The following is a 13,067-nucleotide window of genomic DNA, read 5'->3' as shown; positions in this document are numbered from 1 at the left end:
CATCTTGTGGGGAAAAATATTTCCTAATGGATGAGGTCGGATAGTGTTTTTTCACCAAGATTGGAAAATTATTTTATTTATTTATTTTAAAATTTGCAATTATACACCTACTAATCACATTTTTTCAGTAAAAAGATTTACTCCTTGCACAATCAGGCTAATCCTTAAAAAATATTTATGACAAAAAAGTGGAACTTAAGAAAAGGTCTTTATAGATTAGTAATTATAAATCATATAATAAAACACAACGGTGAACTATACTCATTTATCTCAAGATTTATATAAACAATGTATCTCGAGAACAATTGTCCATCCTCCATTGTCTTATTTCCTTCTCTTTTTTATGGGTTAAAGATTCACGAAAGTGTGCAACTTTGAGCATATGTAAGGTGGTAACAACTTAATAGGTAAGCCCAGAAGTTGTTCCCGACCGAGTTCAGGGAGATGCTAACCATCCCTCCTTTCTACAAAAACACATTTTTCTTATCTTTTATTTCATTTTTCAATAATACCCCAAATTTTATTGTTTATTTTCGTCTATCTCTTTTCAAAAATACCCCTATAACTCTCTCTCTCTATATTTTTTTTTCTCTATTCTCATTTTTAAATAATGCCTTGTCAAATTTATTTATTTTTCCTTTTTTTCACTTAGGAACGGATTTATAATGGGAGCACTTTCTCCCATAAGAATTTTTAAGTTCATAAGGATTTAATAACTACCATGACAGATAATAATGTCGAATAAAAGAACCCTATTGCCCCCACAATTGTTTTTTTAAATTTTCTAATCCTCTTAGTTGCCCCCAATTCCATTTTGTTTGGGTTGAGGGAAGTGGAGAGAAAAGAAACTCAATTTCTCTCCACCATGTTTAGATTGACACGAGAGAATTGAGGACAACTTTGAAAATTAAAAATATCTTTAAAAAAATATAGGGGCAAAGTTGAAATTATAAAATATTTTAAAAGGACTTCTCTTCATTTCTCTCTAATTTTAGAGAGAAAGAAAACTCAACTTTTTTTCTCTTTTCTCCCCACTTAACAATCCAAATAAGAGAAACTCATTTATTTTATCTTCTCTCCATTTCTATCAATCCAAAAATAGCGTTAGACAAAATCTTGGCTCTGCCCCTGCTTTCACTACCCAATCCCAAAGAGGATGCCCCTACCGTAAGCATTGGCAATTTTTAGGTAGTGTTTGATAACGCTTGGGAACAGTGTTTTTGCGGTTGTAGCGGTAGCTTTTTGCGATGTTAAATCACAATTTTTCGAAGTTGTGGTGAGGAGCTTGTACAAATTCCATTTGTGGGAAGTTGAAAACGACGAAATACATTACAAATGAAATGACCTAAATACCCCCTCCACTTTAACTGTTACTCAAAGATTGTGTGCTAAAAGGGAATCACAGAAAAAATACATTAAAAAAAATGACCTTAATTGCATGTAATATTATTATGACTATAACTATTTTGGTAAACTAAATTTTTTATGATTTAGAGAACTTTTTTTTATTATTTTATATATTTAATTATTATTTTTAAATCATACTTGTTAGATATTATAAAAAAAAAGTTTTGATTAAAATTTAGCATTTAAGGGTATCTTGGTTAATTTATCAAAATCCAACCGTTATAATTATTTTTAACAAACAACAACGATCAATTATGTGTTCAACACAAAACAAACTAATTGCGAAATGAGAGATGATCGAGTTGAACAGATACCTGACAGTTTGCGATCAAGAGACTTTCAAGTTTAAAGAGGAGCAATTGCAAGAGATAGGGAAAAAAAAGACAGATGTCACACACACACACACAACAAACCGTAGTAATTGACAGTATTACCATAGGCCCTTAGTAACTCAATATATGGAAAAACTGATAATAAAGTGGCTGTCCATTTAATAGAATCAAATCAATACCGAATCTTTTCATGCCGGTACCTTAATCAAGTATAGAAAAAAAGAATAGTAGAAGATTTTTTTCATTTTTTCATCGAGATGCACATTGAAAAAATCTATGACTCTGTGCACATGTCACGTCAATTGAGAATATCTTTAGTATGATTTTTATGAGTCAGCTTATCACAGTACAAAAAAAAAAAAAAAAAAGAATTTGGAATTGGGATTTTTTCCCCCCAAAAAAGACATTTTAGGACTAAATCTTGTAGATATATGATAATGACCATGATGACTTTATTGATAATGATAATGTCAGAACGACCATTTTTATTTTTATTTTTATTTTCATGGTTGCGATTAATATCTTAAATTTTTCTTGAAAGCTACTATTGTTGGCACCCCAACTTTTACTTATTAGACTTCAATTTCTTTAATTAGTTATCACAATCCAACTAAAGATTAAAAGCACATTCTATAAACATTATAAATGTTTGACTCAAGTTATAATCTCTACATTATTCCTTGAAAAGATTTCAGTTGTATATGTTCCCCTGATTTTACTTATTCTCAATCATTAACTTATTTTCATTATTTTTAAATAAGGTGTAATAAGTAAAAGTTAAGTGTGCAAATAACAATTCTCTCTCTCTTAAAATATATACCCCTGCGAAGGAACCTTAAGAGCATCTTCCATCTTTACTCTAAAGATGTATACAAATTTAAAATTTGAGTAAAATGAGGAAAGGTGTCTCTCTCTCTCTCTTTCTCTTTAAAAAAGTAACTCTACGAAGGAACCTTAAGAACATCTTCGATCCTTACTCAAAATATGTATTCAAATTCAAAATTTGAGTACAATGGGTAAAGATTGTTTCAGACTTTTATTTGAATCTATATCAGATGGAAGGAGAACTATTGATATAAAAAAAAATTGAAGGACCAGAATCAAAAGAGACTCAAAAGTTTTTAACCCAAATTCTAACGTTTATATTTCAAATAAGAAAAATACTTTTCTTACTAACTTAACGAGTCGCTAGCCTAGATGACTTACCAGATTAGCAATCCAACATCAAAGCCTTATAGATTTCATAGAAAAAATTAGATTCAATATATATATATATATATATATTGGACTTCATCCAAGATGTTGAAAATGAATGAGTATTGAACTTCCAAATTTAAAATTAAAATTCAATATTGAAAATTAACTCTTTTTTTTTTTTCTTTCAAGGTTCCTATACTTTGATCTCTACATCTTTGTGACATTGAATCATGTTTTAGGATGCCACAATGTGAGCTCAAGAACCGTAGTAAGATTTGAAATCTTACTAAGTTAGTGAAATTAGCTTTTTTTTTTTTTTTTTAAGTTTGATCCTATCAAATGAAACTTTTAGTAGTTTTTTTTTAATATATCAAATCTAGGTCATGGATGAAGATGTTATAGAGCATGGTTTTAAATCTGATCTGAGACACATATCGTCCATGAATGGGATGAATAGACAAAGTATCTCACATGTGCAATATCTTAAGTGGCGAATGAGATGACTCGGATGATATTTTGAAAAACTTGGATGAGTCAGTAATACTCGTTCAAGTCAACTAGGATTTTGTATATTTTAATTAAAATAATTTAATTTTTAAAATTTAAATACTTATTATCTAAATAAAATATGAGTTTATGATTAAAAATATTCTAATCTATCTTATTTAAAAAAGAATTATAATTATATATATAAATAAATAATTATAAAACAAGTTAAGCAATTTATCTCGTGTGATACGAGTTGTCTCTTCCAAGGCAACTCGGTCTCCTTGAATGAGATGAGATGTCAATCCGAGTTTTAAAAGCATGTGCATGGTTTCAAAAATCGTCTGAGACCAAGACTTATCGTCCCAATTGTCTCGATATCAAGCATCATCGAGACGGACAGATAAGTCAATTTTTCGGACGAAATTTAAAACCCCACATTAGTTTTCTTCAATTTTGAACGAAACATCACCAACGTATCGGAAACCTTGTCCGAGACGATTCGGTATCGAGCATGGACGAGACGAGACGAGACGAGATGGGAACTCGGGTTTTAAAATCATGTTCTAGAGTGACTTCCTTATGTGGGTTTCCAAAGTTCTTATCAACGCAAGTCCTCTGGCCCACTAAACTTGGGCCAACTCGGCCTCGTGAACGATGCCGCCTTGTTACAGACAATTTGTCGGCCGAATAATTCTCTCTTGGTTGGCAATGTTGGAAGTTGGAACTCTAACCTTTGTCGTTCATCTCTGCTTATAAGAAACTGTTTGGACCACAAACAGTCCAGCCAAACCAGAACCATTCGATGGAGCTCATAAAGGTAGTGGTGGGTTCCTTGCATACTCTATAATTGCTTTTGTTTCTCTCGAATCTACTTTCCCTAATTGGCAAAATGTAAGTAATTTCAGTTCTTTCATGTCTAATTTCATCGAATTTGGCTTACTTTAGAACCGATTATGGGGAGTTTTAAATGCTGTTTGGACCTACATTTTAAGACTTTTAGCATAAAACTTCCATAAACCAAGTTTTATGCCAATTGTTGAAAAGGGTCATTTTTTTTTAGATTCGTCGTTTTCTGACGCCCCCTGACACACCCCTCCTGATGTGGTATGGTCTAGAATCATAGATTTTCCCCTCGGGATACACAACTGTACATCCCATAAATATATACAATTATGAATCCCGAGAAAATGAATCTATGATTCTAGCACATACCATGTAGGGACGTACGTCAGAGGGGGCGTCAAAAAATCATTATTCTTTGCTTTTTAATACTCAAAATAGGACTATTTGCAGAAATTACTCATATTTTTGAACAAAAATACCATCATCTATAATTTCTCTAATAAATCCTTGAAAAATAATCTTTTAAATTATACCTTCCCTTCCTACATTTTATACCATTGAAAAAGAGAGAGGAATCCATTCTCTCTATCAAATACTTTCAAAAAGCCATTGAACTTCATGAAAAGGATCTAGATTTGAGGAACAATGGTGAACTTTATAGATCTACACATTCTCATGTTTGATCCATGATGTATTGAAGATTTGCACTAAATGTTATCAATTTTTTCTTTTATTATTTTTAAATAAAGAAATAGAGGAGAAATTGATAATCTTGATGAAAATTTTCAATAGATCGTGGAACAAATATTATTTTTCAAGGGTTTATAAGAGAAATTGTAGGAAAGGGCACTTCTGTCTAATAAAAGGGGAGGAGAGAGAAAGAGAGAGAGAGAGAGAGAGAGAGAGAAGGGGGGGGGGGGGGGGTGGGGGTTTGGTTTGCATTTTAATGGTTACATTTGCTTTATTGATTTTCTTTTAAATTTAGTTTTAATGAAGGTTCTTAATTCCTTATCGAAATCTGTACATAACGTCATTATCTGTGAAACAAGCTTCTTGTAGAAAAGTTGAGCTCTGTATTTTAATGGAATTTGGGCTCTGATGGTAATTTTTATCATTTTAGTTTCCATTGGTTCTCTTGGCACTGTTAGGTGATACGGGCATCATGGTTTTAATACTTGTTTTGACGTCTCGTTATGAACAAGATCGAGTTGTCTCAGACGAGTTGTCCGATACATTTAAGTTGTCTCATTCAACAATGAGAAAAATGAATTGTGATTTTAATACCGAGACGTATTGAACGAGTTGTCTTAGTTTTGGACGAGATTTAAAACCATGATGGGCATAGCTAGAAATTTGGAATATGGCAAAAATTCGTTCGGAGAATAGTGTGTCTAAAGTGTAGATTCAACGTCAGTAATTCCACGAATAATGGAAATGAAATATCGTGGGCCGATGGGCCAAAAAACACACATGACAAGGCATTATCAGGGGGAGGTGTGTGGCCACAAGGACCAAACATAAAGCCCAATTGGAGCATGTTTGAGTAACAGTTCATAATGCTAATAAGGGAAATCCTATTGAAAGAACATGACATAGTCAGATAATTAGGTCAGCTTTAGGACTTGATCTTGGTACTAGTCCATAACGATCAAAGTCGAATCGAGAGCCTATTAATGAAGCAAATTCAATGAAGCAACAACTGGTACCATAGAGAAGCGGCCATAAACTGGAGAGTCTTGACCAATTCGAAAGATCATTTGATGTAGTTGAAATAACGGAATTGTGGGTTGTTCGATCAAGTAACGGAAACTCACTGGAATTCATAACTGTCTCAATGTAATTTTTTTCTTCTTTTTTATTTTTATTGTCTGAATATTCAGGAGCTAAGACCATTCCAATGCCCCTTTTCGCCATGCATAAACTGAACCAACAATTGGGATAAGCACGAAAATTAAAGCTTCTATAAATACGGATACACCCAATACATCGAAACTCATCGCCCATGGATAAAGAAAAACCGTTTCAACATCAAAAACAACAAAAACTAGAGCAAACATATAATAACGGATTCGGAATTGTACCCATGCATCGCCCATTGGTTCTATACCCGATTCATAACTAGAAAGTTTCTCTGGTCCTTCGCTAATCGGGGCCAAAACTCCGGAAATTAGAAATGCCAAAATAGGAATAACACTTGATATTATTAGAAATGCCCAGAAAATATCATATTCGTGAAGCACAAGATAGCTTATAGACACAATTATTTTAAAAGCATGTAAGGTCCTAATTGAATATATGTATATAAGAAAGATTAATGATTTTCTGATGCCCCCTTCTAACATATGCCCCCTGATGTGGCATGGGCTAAAACCATAGATCTTTTTCCCCGGGATACACAACTGCACATATTTACATGGAGATGTGCGGTGTGTATCTCGAGGAAAAGTTATATGGTTCTAACCCATGCCATGTCAGAGGGGGCGTCAGAAAATCACGACTCTATAAGAAATGTGCACCATGCATTCTGATATCCAATAACTGCAAATCACAACTTCTCTATTTGTTGGTTATCTTACTTAATGCATTGAAGCTAAATTATTGACTCTGAAATGAAATTGGATTGGATTATTAGAATACCTTATATGTTGGGTAAAACTTATACATTTTGTCTTAAAAGTTTCTATACCCAATGCATGACAAACATGAGTATTCCATCCAAAACAGAGTAAAAAAACAACTACAAGAAACAAGTACATTAAATCACTCAGATTTTCTATTTGACAGGGACTGTTTTGTTCCATCTATAGAATCCAGGAATCTAAATATCCAATTGAGGCTATTTATGGTCTAGCTAGTGAAGACAAAACCAACATTTAGTATTGTTTAATAATAATTAATTAGAAATGCTGAAATTGACATAACTAGTCATGGCACATATGCTTGAGCACTCCACTTCAAGATGTGGGGAAGGTGGAGGAAGCATTTGTCCCTACCAAGTGACACATGGCATTGCACTTCTTAATTTATCAAAAGAGTCCTGATAAAATGACTCACTAGGTGGCATACTCAATAGACTCACTGATGTGGACAAGTTTGGAAACCATAGATCTTTACACCTTGGGATACACAGCTCCCTTGGGATACACTTTTTTATGGGGAAGTGCAATTATGTATCCCGAGATGTAAAGATCAACGGTTCTGAACTTGTCACATCAGTGAGCCAATTGAGTATGCCACCTGGTGAGTCATTTTATCAGGACTCTTATAAAAAATGTGCAATGGTGGCTTCTAGGGAAAGACCACCTATAACTACCAAACATGTAAGCTTAGTTACTTAGAATGGGAACATGTTTGTTTGGTCACTGGTCTTCTTTTAATTTTTTTTTTATTTGATAAGTAAAGGATGCACTGCTGTTGCTGCCACTCAAATGTGCAGTGCCTCATTTTTTTTTTTTTTTTAATGTACTTTATTTAAATTCTTCTTAATACACTAAATTTACATCTAAAGAAAAAGGAAAATATAGTTTCCACCAAGGAGGCGAGGGATTATCTCCAAAAATTTCCATCCAATCTATTAAGAAAATAGATGCAATCGAACCAAGAGAACAAATCAAAAAATAAATACAAGACAAGATGCTATCACACAGAAATTTTACGTGATTCCCTCAAGATTGAGGTACGTCCACAGATCACACTAAGTCCACTATGTAAAGAAAACTCACAGTAACATATTACTACCTTTCACCAAAAAATGAGAAATATATCCTTCAATCTTAAACAACATTAAATTCTTGATGGCTAAAGCCCAAAATATGATATCACTACTTGTAATCCCTAAAGGGAGCACGCACTACCGAAAAGAAAAAGAAGAAGAAGAATGTGGTGATTATTGTCGCCTACAAACGTATGTGTTATGGTTATCTATTTCAATCTGGTGATGCATCTCAGTTTCTCCTGATGTTCCTTGATATGTGGATAACAGAATTGCTAAATACTAAAGGTTTATCTGATACCCATTTCCATGGATTCCACAATCCCCCTTTTGAAATGTATTGAAAGTAACTAAAACATTTTAAGGCTTTTAATGTTGACACAGTGTTTGAACTTTTTAGCTATTAAATTTTAGATGATCGTTCTAGCTGGTTAAATATCAGTCGACAATTTGTTGCCTAGGATTCCCTATGTTGTAAATTATTGTAAAGTTTTTGGGGATGCGTGACATGCGGGGGTGTGTGTGAATTTGGGTTCACCTGAATCTGACTTGGTCAATCTTTTACCTCCCAAACTCTTCTACCATTGGTCTCCTAATCGAATTGTAATTTGAACTTTTACATTTAATAAGAATCTTTATTCAACTCCTTAGCATTCAACTCTATAAGATTTGATTATTGAAATTTCTTTGTTTTATAATCCTATAGTTGAGTTCATTTATATTATTATTTTCCAAGGTGCCTAGGAATTTTGTGCTTGTGGAAATGGAGTACAGGTCGTGTGTTATAATGTTCCATCTTCAGCAAAAAGATTTCCCCGTGGGACACTCATGTGAGTATTTAAATATTTGTAGAGTGATTTTCACATTAGATATTCCTCTAACTGATGACAATATTCTGCAAACTTCAAATATTTAAATATGTATTTTTTCGTCACAAAGGCCATTGGTAGGGTACCTTCAGATGCAAACAGGAAGTAAGGGTACGTTCATCTCAACAAGTGGATCCAAAACCAATTGAAATTCTACCCGAATTTTATGCTTGTTAAGACACTCCACAATAACCCCCTCCCCCACCCCACTTTATCATATATTTTTTTTTAAATCGTGGGTAGGTGAGACAAATCCCACGGTCACACCACAATGTGAAAAAAGTTCAAATTTCATGGTCTTGGGCCGTCAAATTTCATAAAATTCGACAGACCAAGAGGTTGAATTGGCGTCAAATTTTCCATTGTCAATTTTTTTTTTTTTCAACGGACTGAAACTGTCAAATTAATGAAGGATGAGAGAAATTCAATAGCTCTAAGCCGTCAAATCTTGGAACATCAATGATTTCGACGGTCTTAGACCGTCAAAATTCAGTTTTTAAAATTCGTGGGCCTTGGCCCGTCAATTTTTTATGTCGAATTTTTCAATTTTCACGTAGTGCACGCACCACCACAATGTGAAAAAAGTGCAAATTTGACGGCCCTAGGTCGTCAAATTTCATAAAATTCGACAAATCTTTTTCATTGTCAATTTTTTTTTTCAATGGGTCAAAATTGTCAAATTAATGAAGGATGGGAGAACTTCAATAACTCTAAGCCATCAAATCTGAGAACATCATGAATTTCAACGGTCCTAGACCGTCAAAATTCAATTTCTAAAATTCATGAGCCTTGGCCCATCAATTTTTTCTGTCGAATTTTTCAATTTTCACATAGTGCACCCTCTTGGAAAGTCCTACGTGCAACTGGTTGAGTCTAGGGTCAATCGGACCTTGGAGGGTGGCCCCAAGGAATTTATTGCTTCGCAGGGTTTCGAACACTTGATCTACCCTTCCTAAAGAGCTTATCAAGGCTCGGCTTGCCACTAGGCCTACCCCTTGGAGTTACTCTATGATCAACCTTACAATTGCAAGAAACAAATAAATAAAAGGGTAGGGTTCAATTCCTTGGGGCTACCCTCCAAGGTCCGATTGACCCTAGACTCAATTAATTGCACGTAGGACTTTTCGAGGGGGCGCACTACATGAAAACTGGAAAATTGACAAAAAAAACTTATCAAGGTTCAGCTTGCCACTAGGCCTACCCCTTCGGGTTACTCTATGATCAACCATACTGTTGCAAGAAACAAATAAATAAAAGGGTTCCAATCTCATTGCCCCTCTAGTCAATATTGGCAGTCTTAGGTATTTGATTTCCTTTGGAAACTGTCCACATGAAGAAAAAGAAGTAGATTAGAAAGAAATCTGGTGGTGACTCATGGGTAGGGTCACCTTTTGATACTCTTATCAATTCAGGAATAAATCAAATGAAACAAGAAGAAAAATCAATCAATAAAACAACCCACCCACCCATCCATCATAATCCAGTTATCTCCTTTGGTGGCTCCTTTATTTCCACATGTTAGCTAAGATGGTGAATGATTGATGATGACTTGGGAATTCTTACTCTTAAAGAAAGCAAATATAATAGATTAACAGGAAAAGAACAAGAGTGGGAGTTGATGTGAATGAGGGGGAGTTATTGGTGAGAAGAAGTCTACCATTAGGAGATCTAGTGTGAGACAAAGGAATAAAAACACAATCCAATTGTTTCAAACATGTCCCAGTGCTAAAAAAAAAAGTGGGGTCCTATCTAAACAACTGTCAAACACAAGTGCTTTGCTTTGCTTGTTTATTCAATAATAGAAGCTGATGACTTCATTCAACTTTAAAACTATGCTTTTGGGTTTAAAATATAATGTTTTCTGCTCTAAGAAGATATGCCCAGATCTCATTGAAGACCCTTATTAGTATCTATGCTTACATCATAACCCACTTCTAATATTCCATTGTTAAGCAACTACCCCCTTTTATAATTCTAAAAGCATTCTAGATATAGTCAATATTGACAGTTTTTTTTTTTTAGGGTTTGTTCAGATGCTTGGGATTGTGGAGGGAAGGTTAATAAGAAACTTCATTATTTGCCAGATAACCACAACACTACAGAACTAATCATAAACAAATATTGTTTAGTGCCTTATTGTGGATGGGACTTAGCACCCAAATATTATAATCACATAATTGGTCAAGCCAAGTAATCTTTAATATTCAATTAAGTCTAGTGGGAGATTTATCGCGAAGTTGAGCGCTTTCCTTCCAGGTGATTGCATCCCTACCTCTTTTGACTTTTTATTTTAATCTTTTTTTTTCGAATCATCGTAAATTTATTATCATGCACTCCTCTTTAAGCATAGAATATGTGAATTAAATGTCCAATTGGTGCTATTTTTCTCTTGTGAACATCTAGATGACCAAAGTGTTTGTAGGCCTTGGTTTTTCTCTTAATTAAACAAACTGAATCCTCGTTGATAGAGAAATCTTATAGCGTATCTAGTATAATATTGAAAAGTTTTAAACCTATACTGCATGACGGCTTCTTTGATCTGACTTTTTTTTCTCCTCTTATTGACTACTTCGATATGCTCTTGCTGTTCATGAATATAAAACTAACATTTTTATTTTGGGGTGCAATGGATTGTTGGGGCCAAATAAGTTTGCTATAAAAGGAGGAGAGGCCGAACAACTAGTCGGTGCATCGGTTCTTCAAGTCATCTTAATCTTCCACTTGAAACAGATGGAGAAAGACTTGTTACAAGAAGATGTTTCTGCTTCTAATCTCATCTCTCCCAAATGGGGTGGACATGATGTCTTCAATTCTAAAATTCATGTCGAAGAGAAGAAGCTTCGATTATTTGGCTTTGAATTAGATCCTTATTTGAACGATGGAAGGTGTTCAAGAGGCTCTGAACAAGGAGACGAAAGCGTGAATTCCTCGACGACGACGGTCTTATCTCGGAGAGAAAAACCCATCAAAGTGAAAAGCCCAGTGATCGAGATTGAAGAAAAGAAGTACGAATGTCAATTTTGTTTCAAAGAGTTTGCGAACTCACAAGCATTGGGTGGCCATCAAAATGCTCATAAAAAGGAGAGATTGAAGAAGAAAAGATTGCAGATGCAAGCAAGGAAAGCGAGCATAAATCGGTATCTTCAACCTTTCCAAAGTCACCATGGTTTCAATTACTATGTGTCCCCCCCTCAGTTATATGAAACTAATAATTCTTATATTCCAGAGTTCAAAGTCTTTGAAGAATCTCAGATTAGTTTCAACCCTTACAATCAAAATGCATTCTTGCATAATAGGTCCCTTGTCTCTAATTCATATGCTCTACCTTCTCATGTCCCAATCCAACAAGATACTTGTAAGTTTAATCTGATACAAACCCATGGGTCCATCGATAACAGACACGTCGCCACTAAGCCTTCTCCTTTGTCCAATCCCAATCAAAATTGTAAAAGTTTGGATCTTCAGTTAAGCCTTACCATGTAATCAAATATTTGAATATAACAGATTCCAGATTGAATTGAGACTGACTCGTCTTCTTTATATCGACCAAATGATGGTTGCTTGGTAGATTCATCAGTAGCCCTGATCATACGATACTCATCTCCATAAAAGCGATCTTGATCGGTGATCATGGAAGCTCTGGAAAGCTTCCTTACGGAGAGATTATTTTCGGAATTTACGCATACCATACATAGGCCATGTTTACACTAAAAACTGCTCATGAAGGAGAGGGACAGCCATTTTAATTGTGGGTTTGAGCTTTAAAAATTGGTTACAATTTGTGAATGTTTTGTTTGGCCTAAGCCAACTGTTTAATGTGTTTGCTTTGATACTGATTTGTATTCTCATGTGATGGCATTCATGGTGAAATGTGAAAATTTTCTTCAGCTGAGTTACATATTTGGGTTTTGATGTAGATTAGAGATGGCCCCTGCCAGGGTTTTCAAATTGATGACATACCCCTTCAACTTCCTAAACTACCAAAACAATTGACATAAATGTATTTCAGACGTTTGCCGAAACCCTTTAATTTATTCTTAAAATTACTTCATCTTCAACCTTTAGGGTAAATTTCTTTTACCTCAAGAATATATTTGTGTCGGCCTTCAAATCTCAAGAACAAGATAAGGTTTTAAGGAATTTGAGGATGGTGATTTATTTATTAAGGAAAATGCTGGAACAACACAAACGGAGACACAAAGGTGACAATAATGATGT

The 13,067-nt window shown here is 34.3% G+C and overlaps 1 protein-coding gene and 1 pseudogene across 1 annotated transcript; one reads left to right on the top strand and one right to left on the bottom strand.

Moving 5' to 3' along the window:
- Nucleotides 1-392: 392 nt before the first annotated feature.
- LOC147398934 (U6atac minor spliceosomal RNA) lies at nt 393-474 on the bottom strand (annotated as a pseudogene).
- Nucleotides 475-10,714: 10,240 nt separating this feature from the next.
- Nucleotides 10,715-12,736, top strand: ZFP5 (zinc finger protein 5). The gene is made up of 2 exons (XM_086448308.1): nt 10,715-11,105; nt 11,499-12,736. Exon 2 carries the CDS (start codon nt 11,580-11,582, stop codon nt 12,330-12,332), a length of 753 nt encoding a protein of 250 aa, XP_086304434.1. The 5' UTR covers nt 10,715-11,105; nt 11,499-11,579; the 3' UTR covers nt 12,333-12,736.
- Nucleotides 12,737-13,067: the final 331 nt, after the last annotated feature.

This window comes from Akebia trifoliata, chromosome 7, assembly GCF_017979445.1.
Source record: "Akebia trifoliata isolate Shusen 1 chromosome 7, ASM1797944v1, whole genome shotgun sequence".
NCBI lineage: Eukaryota > Viridiplantae > Streptophyta > Magnoliopsida > Ranunculales > Lardizabalaceae > Akebia > Akebia trifoliata.
The sequence above is the reverse complement of the archived record's forward strand: the minus strand, read 5'-3'. Positions and strand labels throughout refer to the sequence as shown.

Coding starts and splice junctions, on each gene's coding strand:
- ZFP5 (XM_086448308.1), top strand. CDS start 11,580: ATGGAGAAAGACTTGTTACAAGAAGATGTTTCTGCTTCTAATCTCATC.